Source organism: Ovis aries, chromosome 1 (genome assembly GCF_016772045.2).
Source record: "Ovis aries strain OAR_USU_Benz2616 breed Rambouillet chromosome 1, ARS-UI_Ramb_v3.0, whole genome shotgun sequence".
Lineage (NCBI taxonomy): Eukaryota > Metazoa > Chordata > Mammalia > Artiodactyla > Bovidae > Ovis > Ovis aries.
The window spans coordinates 77,098,832-77,117,648 of NC_056054.1; the positions used below are offsets into that span (position 1 = coordinate 77,098,832).

General features: G+C 38.2%; 1 protein-coding gene across 1 annotated transcript in view; it reads left to right on the forward strand.

Moving 5' to 3' along the window:
- PALMD (palmdelphin) overlaps positions 1–14,665 on the forward strand; it is a 58,496-nt gene extending 43,831 nt beyond the window's left edge. The window contains exons 4-8 of the mRNA XM_004002223.6: positions 6,529–6,643; positions 6,782–6,815; positions 6,938–7,051; positions 8,814–9,908; positions 14,306–14,665. Of these exons, the coding sequence (XP_004002272.3) occupies positions 6,529–6,643; positions 6,782–6,815; positions 6,938–7,051; positions 8,814–9,908; positions 14,306–14,349 (1,402 nt within the window). The 3' untranslated portion in view covers positions 14,350–14,665. The remainder of the gene's footprint in view (positions 1–6,528; positions 6,644–6,781; positions 6,816–6,937; positions 7,052–8,813; positions 9,909–14,305) is intronic.
- Positions 14,666–18,817: the final 4,152 nt, after the last annotated feature.

Consider the following 18,817-nt stretch of genomic DNA (forward strand, 5'->3'; position numbering starts at 1 on the left):
AGGTAATGAGTCAACATTGTTACATGTTGGTAGACTCCAGCTAGCATTTCAATCCTCACTTTATTATTATGGGAAGTAAAAAATCCTTTCATACTGATTAGCAAATGAATGTTGCTTGTAAGTTCATAAGAATCTATTTTTTTAAAAGTTTTGTTCCCACAGTGGCTAATTAGCAAGGAGTTAAGAGCTCAGGCTCTACTGGCAGAGACTTGATTGCAAATTCCATCCTGCCACAGGCTATCTGAAACGATCAGTTGCCTTTCTAGAGGCTCAGCTTGCTCATCTGTCAAATGGAACTAATAACAGTACTCATGGGGGCTGTTATGAAGACTAATTAGGCCAGTGCCTGGTAAAGTATAAATACTCAATACATATTAAAGTTATTATAATTGCTAACAAGTGAAGTGCTGTAAGGTAGGGCACAGATTCTTGAAATTTTTTTTCTCTGAATTCTCCTTTGGCCCCTAATAGCAAACTCTATCAGGTTGTTAGTCCTTGCTAATGCCATCAAAAACTGAAAGAGACAAATGGACCCCTTAGCAGCAGAAAAAATTGCCCTCTGAAATAACCCTTTCTTGGTGCATCTAGCATTTCTGTGCTGTCCTTTTTCTAAGACAAAAAAATTGCACGTTGGAACTGGACTGGGGACATTATCTCACGATGATTAAGGGAAGTTATTACTAGAACAGTGCATGAAACGAAAGCTACCTGCTTTCACCTAGGGAGTTCTTGAAAATAACCCTATTTTTCTCCAACAAATAGGGAGAGGAAAAATTCCAATAATGGATAGCATTACAAATCCTTTTTCAGGTAGTTTGCTTATCTAAACTGGCACAGGATACCTGCTTAACCTCTCTCAGAAACTGAGGGAGAAAGGTACTAACTCATCCATCAGACCCCACCTAACAGCCCAGGAGGACCAGGAAGGACATTTCTCTTTCTCTGCTTCCTGTTTCTCACCAAACTGAATCAGCATTTCTAGGAACTCAGTTCCCACTGAGAAAAGTAATACCTTCTAAAGATGGGAATGGCAGCACTTATGGAAATTCTAACCCATCAGGTGAAAGATAAGCAAGTGAAGGTTAGAGTTATCCCCCGTGATCTACCCAAAGCTTTCCAAGTTAAAAAAAAAAATTAGTTTTACATATACATGTGTATATACTATAGATTTATATTTGCATGTAAAACTAAAATTGTATGCACACATAAAAAATACAGACATAGATGTACACATCAATGTGCCTACACAAATGTATCTACACATACATACAGATATAGACACATATATTACTCCACTTCTTCACTTACACTTGCTAAATTTTCTCTCCACCAAAATCTTTGGAAAAGTATTGGATGTGAGGCCCTAAAGTAAGCCCTGCATTTTTGGAGCTTCAAATCAGAGTTAAGTATCCACTTAATTATGAATAGTCACTGAGTCAGGAAATAAATAAATATATATTTATACATACATATATATATATATACATATATATATTAGAGTGGAAAATGGAAACGCACTCCAGTATTCTTGCCTGGAAAATTCCATGGACAGAGCGGCCTAGAGGGCAGAGGAGCCTGGCAGGCTACAGTCCGTGGGGCTGCAAAAAGTCAGACACGACTGAGCACAAACACACAGACTAATTTATATATATAGACAGAAAGAGACTTGAAAAGCAAGTAAACTCAATTAATAATTTTAAATAAAAATAGGATGATCAAATTCTTTTCAACAAGTAATCAATTTGGATCCTATATTATGGCTAAGTGGAAGAGAAAAATAGTGAGGAAAAAGTAAAAATATCCCAAAGACAAATACTTCAACATCCTTTATAAAGCATGTTTCAAGCACCTATACTAGACTAGGCAATGTATTAGGTGTCACAGGCTAGTCTACCTCAACACTACTGACAATCTGAATGAGGTAAGTCCTTGTTGTGGGGGTCTGTGCCCTGTATTATAGGATGTTCAGCAGCATCCCCAGCCTCTACTCACTAGATGCCAGTAGCACTTCTTAAGTTGTGAGAACCAAAAATGTCTCCAGACATTGCCAAATGACCTCAGGAAAGAAATCGCCCTCAGTTGAGACCCACTGTACTGGCTATACAAAATAGCACCTACCTACCAGTTGTAATTTGTATATTCCTTAAGAATCTCCTCAAAAGCTTGATCCATTATCTGATATGGAGCTTGTGAGACCTCCTCTTCTACTGCTGGGCTACTGCAGCACCTGCCCCTCAGAGCTCTGATCTTGTGAGAAGAACCATGGGAGAGAAGCCAATTCCCTACCCTGGGCCTCCCACTACTCCCACTGACATCCTAATCTTTTAGAAAGCTTTTTCGAAAGAAAAAAAAACTCTAACAGTTATCCCTTAATTATATCTATGTTGTCCACAAATAATATACAGAAGTATCAGATCAACATATAAAAATAAAATATTAAAGTGAGAATTTTAAGAAATTTTCTGTAAAAGTAAGCATCTACTACAGAATTTTGCAATTCCAAGTAATTAGCACCAAGATGCTTCCTTATTATTCTATTTACAGAGAGTTGGTTGCAGCTAAGTGATAAAGGAGAGAAAAGTGTGTGTGTTTGCATCTATTTTGTTTTCACGCATGCATCGTGATGTATCATTTGACAGCAGCCTCATATTAATGCAGTTTTTACCAAAGACTTGAAAACCTCCAGAAACATTCATTAGCAGTTATTCTGATGATGCTGACAGGCTTTCAACCTCATATTCTTACAGTAACAATCTAAAGATATTCATGAGTACTGCCTGACATTACATTATCCATGGGCCTCTTTACAGAGGAAAGCAGCTACAAATACCAGTGCCTTTCATACTCCCCTGAGACGCAACTGCACTGGCAGAGCAGCAGCTCTATCTCTGTACCCCAGGAATAGAAAGGAACAATGGCAGGAGAAAACCAGCATTAGCCAAGTGTTCACTATTTCTTTTATTCCTTATTAAACCCTACAAATCTGCCTGCAATGCAGGAGATCCAGGTTCAATCCCTGGGTTGCGAAGATCCCCTAGAAAAGGACAAGGCAATCCACTCGAATACTCTTGCCCAGAGAATCCCATGGACAGAAGTGTCTGGTAGGCTACAGTCCATGGGGTCACAAAGAGTTGGACATGACTGAATGACTAACACACACACACACAAACCCTACTTAACATTGCCCAGGTGGCTAAATGTTTAATTGCCCCAGGATTCAGTCCTTGGAATCCCTGACTTTCTAGAAAATTTCATCCACTCCTATGGCTATAAATACCAACTCCTAAATTTATATCTTCAAACCCAGGCTTAGTTAACCTCCCAACTTTTATATCTGTCTTCTCCATGTCACCATTTGACTGTCTCAAATTTAACACATCCCCCACCAATCTCCTTCCTTCTCCTTCCCAGATTACTATTTGACTACTTGCATTCACAGTTTTCCAATTGTTCAGATCACAAACATTCCAATCACTCTGGACATTTCTCTTTTTTCACATCTCACATGTAATCTATCAACATATCCTGGCAGTTCTTTCTTTGAAATGTTTCCAGAATCCAATTACTTTTCACTCTTCAACCAGCAAGGACCCTGGATTAAGCCATCTTTATCTGAATTATTGCAACACCTGAGACCTCCCTGTTTGCTCGCTCCAGTTTATTCTCCACACAGCAGTCAATGTAATTGTTTAAATTTCAAGTCCTGGCAGGTTTTTCCTCTTCTCAGAATTCCCAAAGGCATTACCATGCAGAAAGCCCTGTATGGTCTGGTGGCCACCCCATCTCTGACTTCATTTCTCATCATTTGCCTCCTTAATCCCTCAGCTATTATTTCAAGTTTTGAAGTGACTTTTCCTCTCTGTGAAGTACACTCCCTTTAACACTCCTGTGTGTCTCTCCCTCATTTCCTTTATGTCTCTGCCCAAATGACACCTTGTCAGAGATTCTCCTTCACCATGCCATCTAAAATAGAACACCCTTCCTAGGCACCCTCTGTCTCCTATATTCTTCTGTTTATAACCCTTAGCTTCTTTTTTCAAGGAAATATTTTTCTTTATAAATAAATGTATGTATGTATATATACACATTTGTTTATTATGTATATATATGTGTATACGTATATTTGTAAGTAAATATATGAGGTGTGTGTGTGTGTGTGTGTGTGTGTGTGTGAAGTTCAGGGCTAGATTTAATCCGGGGCCATACATATATACATTTTAATGAGTTGGCAAATTTAGCCATGGCCAACTTTTTGTATAGCCATGAGCTAGAAATGGTTTTTACACTATTAAAATATCATAAAAGTTAAAAAAAAAAATAAAGATGAATAAGCAATATAAACCATATGTGGCCTGCAAAACCTAAAGTATTTACTATCTGGCCTTTATAGGAAAAGGTTGCCAGCTCCTGTATTCATATACTATCCACTAGAATGTAGTCCTTGAGGGCAGGAACCGCTGTGTTCACCATTACTTCTCAGCATGCAGGATAGTGCCTGGTACAAAGTAAATGCTAAACAAACATTTTTAAAAGAATGAAAACAATGAGCCTTAGTGAGGTCTGGTGACTTGTCCAGGGTCACCCAGGAACTTGATAGATGAACCAGAATTCAAGCCCAGGTCCACCTGATTCCACAGCTGGAGCCTGAGAGCTTTATGCAGCAATGACTTGAGCCTTCTTCTTTTCTACCCAAAGGCTCCCCATTAGATTATCTCTAACATGCTATCAGAGAAAGGAACCTTCAGAACAAGGCAATGGAAGAGAGACATGATGTATTGCAGAAAAACTTTGATAATTACACCAAAATAACATTTACATCTGATATCAATTATATTTACTTTTAAATATTTATTTGCCTGTGGGACTTCATTGCGACATACGGGATCATGCAAGATCTTTAGTCGTGGCATACAGATCCAGTTCCCTGAGCAAGGATTGAACTCTAGACTGGAGCACCGAGTCTTAGCCACTGGACCATCAGGGATGTCCCTCAACTATGTTTAATGTGCTTTCAAAGACATCACCTCTTCTTAGCTTTACCAAGTTTCTGCATCAAGTAAGGTATATACTATATCCTCATTTACATACTGCAAAACTGAGTTTCAGGAAAGTTTAAAGAATTGGCTTTTACAAGTAGTGAGTAGCAGAGACAGAACAGTCCAGATCTATCACTTGTAGTATTCAACTTTCCATGCTACCAACCGACATATAGCCCCACAACTCTACCGAAGGGCAACTGTACTACTGTGGACATGGAGGGATTTTAAGAGATTGGCATCACACATTACTGACTTCTAAGAAACCAGAAGTACTGCATTTTACTTGGAGTTTTATGATATGCAAGAGCACCTCAGCTATAAACAGCCAACTACCAACAGTTATAGGCAGCAGGCAAGTCAGAACTTTGAAATGAAAGCAATAAGTAGAATGATCTGCTTGACCATATCTTGGACTTTTATTGGTGTGACAATAGCACAGGGATTTTGAGCTGCCAGATGCATGATCATCTTAAAGAAAGAAGTCAAGAAAACTGACAATTATCTTAGCTGACACTAATACCCACAGCTGTCATCTCCTGAACTAGCTGCTATGTCTAAGCAGCCATCCATTGAGGCAGCTGATTTTAGAGCTCAGAGTATTTGCCTGAGAAATTATGTGTGTTTCATGGATGCGCAGGGCCAGCTTTCCTAACTTTGTGAATGCCAGTGGTAGTGTCCTTTTATTCCGGACAGAGGTCACGATGCCACACCCTGGAATTAACTTGAATCTGACCCAGCTCTAAGCTAGTCAAGATACCAGCTCAGGATGTGACAATCCAATTTCAAATGTCTGTTCCTGTCCCTACGAGTTCCCTTACACTTTGTTAGACCATGTGATAATTTATTTTTTTTAATCTAGGAAACGTAGCCTCTATAAACAACAGCAACTGAAGCCACTGTATTAGATTTTGTCCATTTCTCACCTCTTCACTCACTATAATAGAACACTACTCACTATAATACGGCAACTTTTAGAAAACTAAAATTAAAATGAAGTGTTATTTTCAGTGTTAGGATATGCTGGGGTTTTAAGTGTTAAATAGTTACGATTTTTAAATCAAATATAATGATTATAATGTTATAAAGTGTTTCTTGGCTAGAAAATAAAATTACAATGTTTCTCCAAGTAATTTCTATGAAAACTTGGGTAAGAAAAATTGGCAATCTATAGTATTAATGACAGATGGACCGTTCCTTTTGGTCCAACTTTAAACTTATGTCTCTTTGTAATGAAGTAATAGGACCAAGGGTCAAATATTTTACCTGAGAATCCCCCTTGTCAAAAACAAACAACTTGAAAAGTAAGTCAAAGTCAGATATTGGGTATCTTCTATGTACTTAATGTGATGTTTGGTATAATGCTAAGTTCTTATATGGTATCTGGATACTTACATGCAATATTCCAAGTAAAGTTGATATATGGGAACTATATCCTTAAGGGCTTCGTATTTGTATTGTTTTAAACAATATAAAGTATATCTTTGTTCAGACTTGAGAAAGAGATCCAAGATCTTGAAAAGGCTGAACTGCAAATCTCAACCAATGAAGAAGCAATTTTAAAGAAACTGAAATCAGTTGAGAGGACGACAGAAGACATAATAAGGGTGAGCATTAGCTGATTTGAAAATTATGACTCCCTCCCAAAATGATTCCACAAATAGTATATAATTCTTCAAAGTATATTCACATTTAGAATTTATTTTTAAACTGTATTAATCATGGAGAATTCTTTCCTCTTATAGTCTGTGAAGGTGGAAAAGGAAGAAACATCAGGAGGTATGTCTTGAATAGTCTATGTTATGTCAAACTAAGATATTTTTTGATTAGCCTGCCTGCCAAAATTTTTCTCTATTGTAAGTATACTCTAAATGTATTTTGAATTAATGTGAATTTTACAGAGTCGGTTGAAGACATCTATGCTAATATCCCCGACCTTCCAAAATCCTACATACCTTCCAGGTTAAGGAAGGAAAGAAATGAAGGAATAGAAGATGATGAACAAAACAGAAAAGGTATATAAAAACTTTGTCTTCAATGGTAGGTTCTCAAATTCATATTTTACAATATCAAATATTAGCAACTTGCTGTAATATCCTATCCTTCCAGGTTAAGTAATGGTCCATTTTACAAAGTTCCCTGAGGAAAGTCACTTGTATAAGTAGCAACAATGGGGTTACAGTATTTCTTCCATGCATTTCATTCCTCAGCCAACTAGGTAAGGACAGGGAAGATAAAGACCTAAAGGAGACAAGAAGCTCTTGAAACAAAGCTCCATTGCTCAAAAATATTTCTCCCAACATATTCTGTGTAGTAGACATTAGAATAAGATTAAATGAATGAACAAACGTATTCTCCCTGAGGTCAGGCATTGTTTACCCCTATGTGAGAATGGTTGCATGAAACTAATGTCAATGGCCCAGGGAAAATTAAGGCTTGTATAGGGGCAGAGAGGGAACCTTTGAATTTCAGAGTGAAAGAGAAGTGACACTTTACCTTCAGGGAGCAATGATTCATTCATTCAACAAATACTCAGTGCCAAGTTCAATACCAAGCTCAGGTTTCACACTGGGAATACAGTAGTGAATAAAACAGCAAAAATCTCTGCCCTGATTCTAAGGGAGAATAAAAGCTGACATTGTAAGGGAGACAATAGATTAAAAATTAGGTAAATAAATGAAATATCCTAGGAAGCAAAAATGCTAAAGAGAAGAATAATGCAGAGAAGGGGGAAAGGGCACATGTGGGTGAGTGTATTACAATTTTAGTCGGGTAGCCAGGGAAGGCCAAGAACCACCAGGCTAGGGGGAGAGATGAAATGCAAGATGTCTCCAAAGAGGAAGACGGGGGACACAAAAACAGTCAGTGCCACACTGTAATGTTGCCCAGGATCCCATTAGCTTTACTCTGCCAGTCACGATCCTGGCCATTAGGATCCTCCCTGAAGGAGGAAACGGCAACCCGCTCTAGTATTCTTGCCTGGATAATCCCATGGAAAAGGAGCCTGGTGGGCTGCCATCCATGGGGTCACTGAAAGTCAGCACAGCTGAGCAACTGAGCATGTATACATGCATCGAGATCTTGCCAGGGCCGTGAGACAGATTGCAGCTTCCCCCAAACAGGCATTTCCCCCCAGTTCAGTTGTTTTAATACAGCTGATACTGCTCTATTTGTAGCCCTTCTTCTTAAAAGTGGGAGTGAAAATGAAAAGAAACATAAGGCATGTGATTCTAGCCTTCTTCTTGCCTCTTCAGTACCAGTTCAACATTTAACCACCTCCCAGCTATGAAAACTTTAGAACACACCTCTCTAGTTTCAACACATTGCAGGGCTGTACAGCAAGGATGTAGCATAATAACATATACCTTGCTCAGCCTTTACCAACAGTAATGCACAGAGTAACATATTCTTCCTTATTAAAAAGAAAACTCTGATTCTTCCTACTGAGCAATATAAAAGAACGTAAATCTGTTGTGTCAGATTTTCTCATTAGAAAGGGAACATCTTTGGTTTCCTAGTGAAAATCCTTACCATTTGGAACAATCAGCTTCCCTTCTTCAGTCTTTCCCATTTTTTAGTAATTTCATACATCCTTGCACAAAATTCCACGTCATTAAAGTTTTAGTCTTTATATATTTAATGAATAAATCAGAAATTTTAAAAATATTTCTCATAGAAGAATGTCAAAATGTATACTGGACATAAACACTATGAAAGCAAGTTACTTTACAACAGGAAAAATTGACTAAATTGGAGATCAAATCTGTCTCTCAACAGCTTTGTATGCCATGGAAATCAAAGTTGAAAAAGACTTGAAGACCGGAGAAAGTACAGTCCTGTCTTCAATACCTCTCCCATCAGATGACTTTAAAGGTACAGGGATAAAGGTTTATGACGACGGGCAAAAGTCAGTCTATGCAGTTAGCTCTAATCACAGTGCAGCGTACAATGGCACCGATGGCCTGGCACCAGTTGAAGTGGAGGAGCTTTTAAGACAGGCTTCAGAGAGAAATTCTAAATCCCCAACAGAGTACCACGAACCTGTATATGCCAATCCATTTTGCAGACCTACAACTCCGCAGAGAGAGAAGGTAACTCCTGGACCAAACTTTCAAGAAAGGATAAAAATTAAAGTGAATGGACTGGGTAATGATGTGAATGGATCCATACACAACATGGACAATGGACTTGCAGAGGAGAGAGGTAACAATGTCAATCACATCAGCCCAGTCCGGCCGATACCTCATCCCCGATCAATGATTCAACAAGCGGAGGAGATGCCCCACATCCAACAAAAGAGGCTGATGACTCCTTGGGAAGAACCAAATGTAAGGCAGGACATGTATACTCCCTCTCCGAAGGCGGGACTGAGTCCCAGCAGAGAACTAGTTGAGAAGTCAGAAAGCCAGGGTTCTTCACCCCCTTGCCAGGAGGATGAGAAAGACATTAGATATAACATTGTTCATTCCCTGCCTTCTGACCTGGATGAGAAAGAGCCCGTGACAATGATTTTCATGGGGTATCAGCAAGCAGAAGAGAATGAGGAAGAAAAGAAGCTTCTGACTGGGTATGATGGGATCATCCATGCTGAGCTGGTTGTGATTGATGACGAGGAGGAGGGTGAAGGAGAAGCTGAGAAACCAGCCTACCATCCCATAGCTCCCCACAGTCAGGTTTTCCAACCTGCCAAGCCAACACCGCTCCCAAGAAAGAGACCAGAAGTCAATCCTCATGAAAACACAAACCATAAATCTCCCCATAAAAACTCCATATCTCTGAAGGAACAAGAAGAAAGCTTAGGGAGCCCCATCCATCATTCTCCACTGGACGTTCAAATAGCAGGCGACGGGACTGAGGACCCATCCTTAACAGGTAACAAACATGACAAGGCTTGTCACTGCTGTTTAGTCATGTGACAATCTTTTCTTTGTGTTGTTACCAAGCCTTCTTGCTCTCAGCTTTTTCTGATGCTTCATAGACTAGCAGATGCTAAGATTTTTTTTAATTAATGTTGATATGAGTTATTATCATCATAAGTGAAGTGAATAAGTCACTTCAAAAGAGAAAGAAAGTGAAACAAAAATCTGTTGCCTTATTTAGGTATTGCATTGATTGACCTTAGTAACTTGAAATTCGCCTTCTGCCATGGTATGGTACTGTGTATGGATGTGTTTGAATCACTATCACGTTGTCATCAATATAGATCTTTTCCCAGAAGAAATGAAGCCAGCCCTTTTTTTGTGCCTCTTCGTGGTTTAGATTTCCTACTTAAGTTAACAAATTGCCTTAATTTTGCAAGAAAAAACACAAAACAAATTTTATTTTTAGCGTGATATTTTATTACTTTGCTATATCTTGTTTCTCTACACTTTTATAATTTTAAGAACTTTATGTCCTTTATTTTTCTACATTTTACAAAAGGTATCAGTTTATTCTACATTATAATATTTATGTCACATAATCTTCCCTAACTTAGACATTTTATTTTTTTATTTTCTAGATATTTGCGTTCCATACGTTCTCATTCCCTGTAAAGTTTTCTAGCTATCTAATTTTTTTAGTATTGAATTGAAAATAACACTTTTTCTACAAAAGTGATAGCTCATCAATTTTATATTCTTTATTATCACTTGAATATTGTATTCTACTTATTTATGAACAATAAATAAAAACATAATCAAACTAATTATAATAGCTGTACTTACCATGCCTAAAGACATAAATCAAATTATCCAGACATAAGTACTGGATCTGTGAAAGGGATAGTCATTTTAAATGTTCTAATGAGAGCATTCTCATTAAAAAGCAGTAACTATCAAGTGTCCCAGCTTATCCAGCAATCAAAGAACCTAATAATCTTGTAGAACTGCAGTACAATTAATTGGTAGGACAATTCAGACTAGGTAACCCAGCAACCTAGTCTTAGGTTGCCAATGATACAATAAAATGGACCTCTTCCCTTTCTACTAAGTAGTTAAATTAGGCATACCAATTGTAAATTTGATTATCTGAAGAATTTCTAACCTATTGGTAAGTGTACACTTACATTATCTGACTTCCCTGGTGGCTCAGACAGTAAAGCATCTGTCTACAATGTGGGAGACCTGGGTTCCATCCCTGGGTCAGGAAGATCTGCTGGAGAAGGAAATGGCAATCCACTCCAGTACTATTGCCTGGAAAACCCCATGGACAGAGGAGCCTGGTAGGCTACAGTACATGGGGTCGCAAAGAGTCAGACCCGACTGAGCGACTTCACTTTCCTTTCCTTTTACATTATCTACCTAAATCAGAGTTTAATGGTGTGTCCCCACAAAAGAAACCTACTAAAACTAAAAGTTCCTCTGTTTTGAGACTGAGCTTTGTTTACTGATCATTTTGCATCTTAAATCCATTTTTTCAAGAATAACACAGAAAACTTAGAAAAGAGGAACACGCTCTTTATGGTCAAGAGCAGTGGCATTACCCACTATAAAACCTCCTATTTTTTAACTTGGATGTTAGCCAGCTCCTCCTGAACACCCTTATTCCTTCTCCCCTACTCGTGTCAACACAGTGACCACAGAGAAAAATATAGGAAGTGACTAATGTTTCCAGACAACACTAATCATGCCGCGGAGCTAAAATAATGAAAACAGGAAGACTTTTCCAGACAAAGTAACAATACAAAGTTATGTTCTATCAATCAAAGCATCTTATAAACAGAATCCTCCAAATTCCTTGCTTTCTATCATAATACTGTTTTACATTCTTGTTTTCTAATTCAGCGTGTAGATTACAGAACTGATATTTTCAAATGGGTGTTAAAAATAAGTATATCATATTGACCTCAGGGTCATCCATATACATAGAATTTATAGCCACCCATGCATTTTAATTCCACAAGCACCAAGTAGGTTAAGCTTCTCTCTATCCCCTTTCCCCCAAAATGCATATTGATACTTGGAAATCCACCATTTAATTCAATTCCTTTATTTATGGTATAGGTGCCCTACTAAATATAAACATTCCTAGTAAGCACAGTAATAGTTAAGAACTATAAGTCTCTTTCATTTGTGCAAATATTATTATCAAAGTCTTATCTAATTTTTAACTTGGAAAGAGCATGAAGGAGATAGAAAGATGGAGAAAAGTGGAACTCAGGGATCCTAAAGACCCGATTTAGTTAAAACTTTGAACAGGATGAGACATGACAAGAAAATTTAGGAAAAGTTACGTCCATTTGCTAAAGTAAGTATAACAGGGTCATGTTCAAAATATCTGGTTCAGTGCCAGATACATCCACCAATATGTGGCCATGTACCGCTTTACTGGGACTTTATTACTATCCCCACCAACTGAACAACTGGCTCCCTTTGGTAATCCTCACCTACCTACTTTTGTACTTCTAGCTCTGTTCTCCCCTCTTATAGATGTCAGTGGCATTTCAGAATAAATAGGTAGGGAACCTCAGCTCCAGGGGATTCACAAGCTATTGGTGCCAGAATTGCCAACCTGTGGCAACGATTAGAAGCCAAGGGATACTGAAAGTAAGGAAGCAAGCTCTCTTCTGTCAAGTTAAAAACAATCAAAACTGTGTCTGGATTGCCATAGGGAGAGGAAATAGAGATCAGAGAAGAATAGAAAGGAAAAGTAAAAAGAGAGGTGATAACTCAGGTTTTTTAGCTGCTATACCATTGGGCTTTCTCATTGCCTGTCCCCACACAGCTACTTAGAACTCACACCGTCTACTAACCATAGCCTAAAGAAAGAAATAGCAGACTCTAACAATCTAGAATTCTTTTTTTTAACCTTAAGAAATGGGATAGTGAGCTACTGGATTGTTTCACTCCTGAGGATGCAGACATCCAGGATGTCCTTTCACAATTCATTGAAGGTCTATAGCAACTGGGTAGGCCTGCTTTACTGAATCTAAGTTGAGTAGTACTTGTAGGGAGGAGACTTTGCCCTTGCCTTAAAAGAGACCTTCAAAAAGTCCCTTAAAATGGACTTTGCCCCTGCTTTTATTTTGGTACGGGAAAGGTAATGGTACAGGAGAGGTAATGGTCCAAAGACTCAGAGTAAACACTATAAAGACTTGCCTTCTGCCTTCAGTTTGCTTCTTGATGTGGAGGTACACTCCTGTCATTAGGTTTCACCATCCAACATCTCCCAGCAATTGGGACCATCTTCCTGGCTACAGAGCAAAGGAAAATTATCTCAGCTGGTCCTAAAGTCAAGGAAATATTCTTGATCCTGCCACTGAAAATAATCCTTTCCCTTAAAGTTCCCAGGCAAATAAAGCTCTTTGGCTTCATTTAATGACAACATTTCATATAAGTATAGCGACAACAAAATTGACCATGATCTCGTTATAGTGTTGGATCCCGGACTTTCCCGTATTTGTGAAAAAGAGCTTCTTAGAAGTAGGGTCACTTCATTTTTCAATACAGAACTAATATATAACTATGAAATGAGAGAATATGATTTCCTTTTTGCTATTTTTTATTAAACAAAATTTTTCAAACAGCTAAATACCTGGTTCTTGGGCAATATTACACATGAATGTAATGATTGGTGCCTTGCAAGCATCTCTCAACTTTTGGAACATGACCGAGGCAGCTATAATCAGGTCTTAACTATTAAGAGCAGTGTTATGAATTTTAAATCTTATATTTTTTAAATGGCTTGTATATCTAATACATCATTAACAGTGAAATATTCTCAAAAAGATAAATTTGCCATTTGAAAGTACTTATATCTTGACAAAGACATTTCATAATGACTCCAACTCCTAATTACTAGTTCACACTGTTTCATTATTTAAAAAATTTGTTGTTGCCATTCTATACCTAAGGATGAAGCCCCTTTCGACAACTAGATTTGATAAGTTAAAAAACAACCCACCCATCATGAATTAGGGCTTCTATCAATGCTTTTTTCTCTTTAGCAGTGCATAGCTCAGACGCACAAAACACAGTTGTTGACCCATAGCTATTTATCTATGGCTAATAGTATTAATGTGCACTAGTCCTGTATTTACTCAATTTATGCTGTGTTTGCTTTATTAATATATGTAGAAATAGGTTCCTTCTAGTTCTGAACCTGCTTCTTCCCTAAGTTAACCATAGCTTATTATTTCTACTATCTTTTTATGCTACTAAAACAATGCTCACATTGTTGGATATAATCATCTGAGGTATGTTTCAAACTTTCCTGCAATCTATGAAATGGTCATTTAGAGTGAAAATTAAAGCTTTTTATAACTCTCTATTTTTTTCTTTATTTTACAGCATTAAGGATGAGAATGGCAAAGCTGGGGAAAAAGGTTATCTAAGAGGTGTACCATCTACATAAACATCCACTGAAGAAGAAACTAAGAAACATTTGCAGATTTCTCTTCTGGATATTTTGTTTCTTTTTCCTAAGATACAAAAAATTATAATTATAGCCATATTATGCCATATGGATAAGCAGTAGTCATTATTTGAAAAAATTTCAAAAAATGCTGGGGAGAACAAATGCTTAACTTTTCCAGTTACTTGATATGATTCAGTGGAGGGGAAACCAACATATTTTTATTGTATTGATACCAAAGCATTTCTAATAAGAGCTTGTTAAATTTACAAATAAAGTTATTTAAAATAGCCCAACTATATTTTATTAATTGACATTGTAATTTTGCTAACACAAAGACTGAGGGATTATAGGAGGTCACTGTGCCTTATCACAGAAATATTCATCTTCAACTCTGACAAGTAAACATGCCATCCCAAGTCAACAAGGACTCAGGCAACTGCATCCCCTGTCAAGGAACAATTCAATTGAGACTTAAAGTTCTTTGCATACACTTCAAAGCTGCATGCAATAATTATCCTCTTATTTGGGGACTGGACTTGGATTATCTTATTCGTGTACATGACTTTAAAGTTGATAACCAATATGTTTATTCTTCTTAAAATATCTTCTTTCATTCATTTCGATGTGAATTCCAGGGTACAGTGACTGATTATGGCCCAAGGCTGTTGGATGGAGGACTTCTTAAATTCTCAGCACAAATCTGGTTTAATGTTCGACCAGTTCTTATAAATAAGTCAGAATCCTAATGCTAAAACTTACTAGTAAAGTGTACAACACTTAATTCTTAAGTATTTTGGCCAAGATGTTAAATCATGATTTGGAGGATACTCCCATAACTGTTCTCTCCTACTCTACCTTCTTATTCTGTCTTCCATCCAACAAGCCTCCAAAATCCACTCAAACACATCTTCCCTTGGATTGCCAGTGCAAATTACCCAGGTCCTGCCAAGTCTTTCAGTGAATAGTCTGTTTTTCTCTCTCAGGGAAAACACTGAATTTCCCTGGTAAGTCCATGATGAAATTATCCGAGCTACTGATGTGGAGGTAATGAGCAGTAAAAGAAGCAGATCCTGATGAGGACAAGAATTTACCTGCGGAGCATCAGCCTCAGATGATTTGTTTGCAAAGGGCAGTTTTTCTCTAAGAGGAGGGAGCTCCTCAGCTGGCCTGAAATGTTCTGGGAAACCTGAAGGGTCAAATTTCAGAAGCACTTTCACAGAAACACCCCCATCCCAGGTCCAAGGGTACCATTCCCTCTCTTTCATGCCTTTGGCTTTAGCATAAATAACCTGTCAAATCTGCACATTCTTCTGTAGCTCTGTCATCCTCGTGAATAAATCACTGGGTTTTGCTTTTGTACACAAAAATTTATTAGAACAGTGCTTGGCACCAAGGAAGTGGTCAACAAACAAATGAATGAGTAAATGGTTCAGAAGGGGAAAGATGTAATCTCCAAGGGAGGCTTTGTAACACCAGTTGGTCACAGGCAACACGAGCCAGAATCTGACTGGCAGATCATCTAGCCACTCACCGTGGGTCATGGACCAGGGCTTGTATGTAGAAGTGGCCCAGCATAGCCAGAAGGTGTGGGAGGCAGGAGCTGGCCTTTGGCCTGGGGATGAAGCTGGAGCTGCTGTGAAACTGGCTGCCAGGTGGGCAGGATGGGGCTTGAGTGCAAACCTGGAGCTAGTCGGTCAGAGCTGCTGAGGTGAGACTGGGCCATTCACATACCAATCCACTGGTCCCTGTACTCAGTGAGAAGGAAGGAAAGCTGGAAAATGGAAGTGAGGTGCCTTCTTGCCCTTGCAGCATCCCTCCAGTACTCTCTATTGACAAAGTGTAACATTGGGCTGCCCTGGTGGCTCAGACAACAAGGAATCTGCCTGCAATGCAGGAGACTCAAGTTCAATCCCTGGGTTGGGAAGATCCCCTGGGGAAGAGAACGGCAATCCACTCCAGTGCTCTTGCCTAGAAAATCCCTTGGACAGAAGAGCCTGGGGCACTACAGTCCATAGGGTAGCAACGCGTCAGACACGACTGAGCGACTAACACTTTCACGCCTTCTACAATTGCTTCAGCTAGCAAAGGAGAAATGCTTACATAACAAAGCAAGACAAAGAAGGTGGATGTGGAGATGAGGCATGAAATGATGAAAATAAAGATGAGGCATTAAACTGGCACCATCCAGCCATTTTTCTATTCAGCTTCCATATTTATCCTTCTACATGTATTCAACCATTCAAGCAACTAAAAAGACAACTGTTTCCATCTAATAAGAGGCAGTTATCCTTTATACAAAGAACTCACCTTCTCCCCGAGATGAGGAGACACATGCTCGAGTTGTTTTATCTACAGTCAACCATATTCGACATTATTTCAAAGAACAGCTTTGGATTAAGAGAAAAATTCAGAGGATGATATAAAGTTCCCACATACTCCTCACCCAGTTTCCCCTATTATTAACATCCTACATTCGTATGGTACATTTATTATAATTAATGAACCAAAAACGATACAGTATTATTAATTAAGGTCTCATAGTTTATTCCGGAGGAGGCAATGGCGACCCACTCCAGTACTCTTGCCTGGAAAATCCCATGGACGGAGGAGCCTGGTAGGCTGCAGTCCACGGAGTCATGAAAAGTCGGACACGACTAAGTGACTTCACTTTCACTTTTCACTTTCATGCATTGGAGAAGGCAGTGGCAACCCACTTCAGTGTTCTTGCCTGGAGAATCCCAGGGACGGGGGAGCCTGGTGGGCTGCAGTCTATGGGGTCGCACAGAGTCAGACACGACTGAAGTGACTTAGCAGCAGCAGCATAATTTATTCAGATTTCCATAGTTTTTACCTAATGTACTTTCTCAATTCCAGGACCATATATGGAAACCCACATTACTTTTAGTTGTCATATCTCCTTAGGCTCCACTTGGCTATGACTGTTTCTCAGACTTTCCTTGTTTTTGATAAGTTTAACAATTTTGAAAATTGCCAACCAGGTATTGTATAAGATGTCTCTCTACCGCAAATGGTCTGATGTTACTTTCCTGATTAAACTGAGGTCATAAGTTTGTGAAAGGAAGACTAAAGAGGTAAAGTGCCATTTTTATCAGATCATATCAATGATACATACTTTCAACATGATTTATCACTGTTAATGTTGACCTTGATAAACTGGCTAATATAATTTAGTCAGATTTCTTCACTGTAAAATCATTCTTTTTTGCTCTCTGCATTGGCAGGAAGTTACTACGCAGAGCCCACACTTAAGTAATAGGAAGTTAGGCTCACTTTCCTTGAGGACAGAGTATCTGTATTAGTTATTTCAAATTCTTCTGTACAGATTTGTCTGTTCTCCTTCATTTGTTGATTTATTCAATCATTAATTTAAATCAGTATGGGTTCATGGATGTTTACACTACTCGAGTTACTTATTGAGTTCTCAATATATTAATGCTATAATCAATTAAGAAGAGTCTATCTCAAAAAAAAAAGTAAAGTCTATCTCTGATGCTACTCTTTGGCTGAAAACAGACATTTTTCCTTCTCAAGATTATTATTTCATGCTATGCTTTTTTTCCATTTCTTTACTTTCAACCTATTCGTCCCTTTATATTTTAATAAATCATATCATGGGTTTTACTTTTTTATCCATCTGACCTTCTCTGCTTTAACTGGAGTTTTCAGTCCATTAACATTTAATGTAATTATTAATGTCGTTGAGTTTTGGCCTACAATATTATTATTTGTTCTCTCTTTATCCTCACTATGTTGTTTTGTTTTGTTTTTGCTTTTTTGCTCTTGTATTTTTCTTTTCTAGCCTTTAAATTAAATTATCTTATGGAGAAGGAAATGGCAACCCACTCCAGTACTCCTGCCTCGAAAATCCCATGAATGGAGAAGCCTGGTGGGCTGCAGCCCATGGGGTCCCGAAGAGTCAGACACAACTGAGCGACTTCAATTTCACTTTTCACTCTCACTTTTCACTCTCATGCATTGGAGAAGGAAATGGAAACCCACTCCAGTGTTCTTGCCTGGAGAATCCCAGGGACAGAGGAGCCTGGTAGGCTGCCATCTCTGGGGTCGCACAGAGTCAGACATGACTGAAGTGACTTAGCAGCAGCAAATAATTTTAAGATTTTATATCATTCTTTCTGCTGGCTTCTTATATATGTCTTATTTTTTATTTCTGTAAGAATTACAATATACATCTTGAACTTTTCACTTAGAACTAACATTGTATAACTTCATATAAAATGCAGACACCTTTCAACTGTATGAGGCCATTATCTCTTGCCATCCTTTATGAACTTGTTATATGCTTTATATCTGCATACATTATAAACCCCACAAAACAATGTAGACTCTGTTTTTTGCTTTAATCCGACATATTTTTCATAAAGAACTTAGGTTGTAAAAGTCCAAAAGGGACTTTTTATTTACTA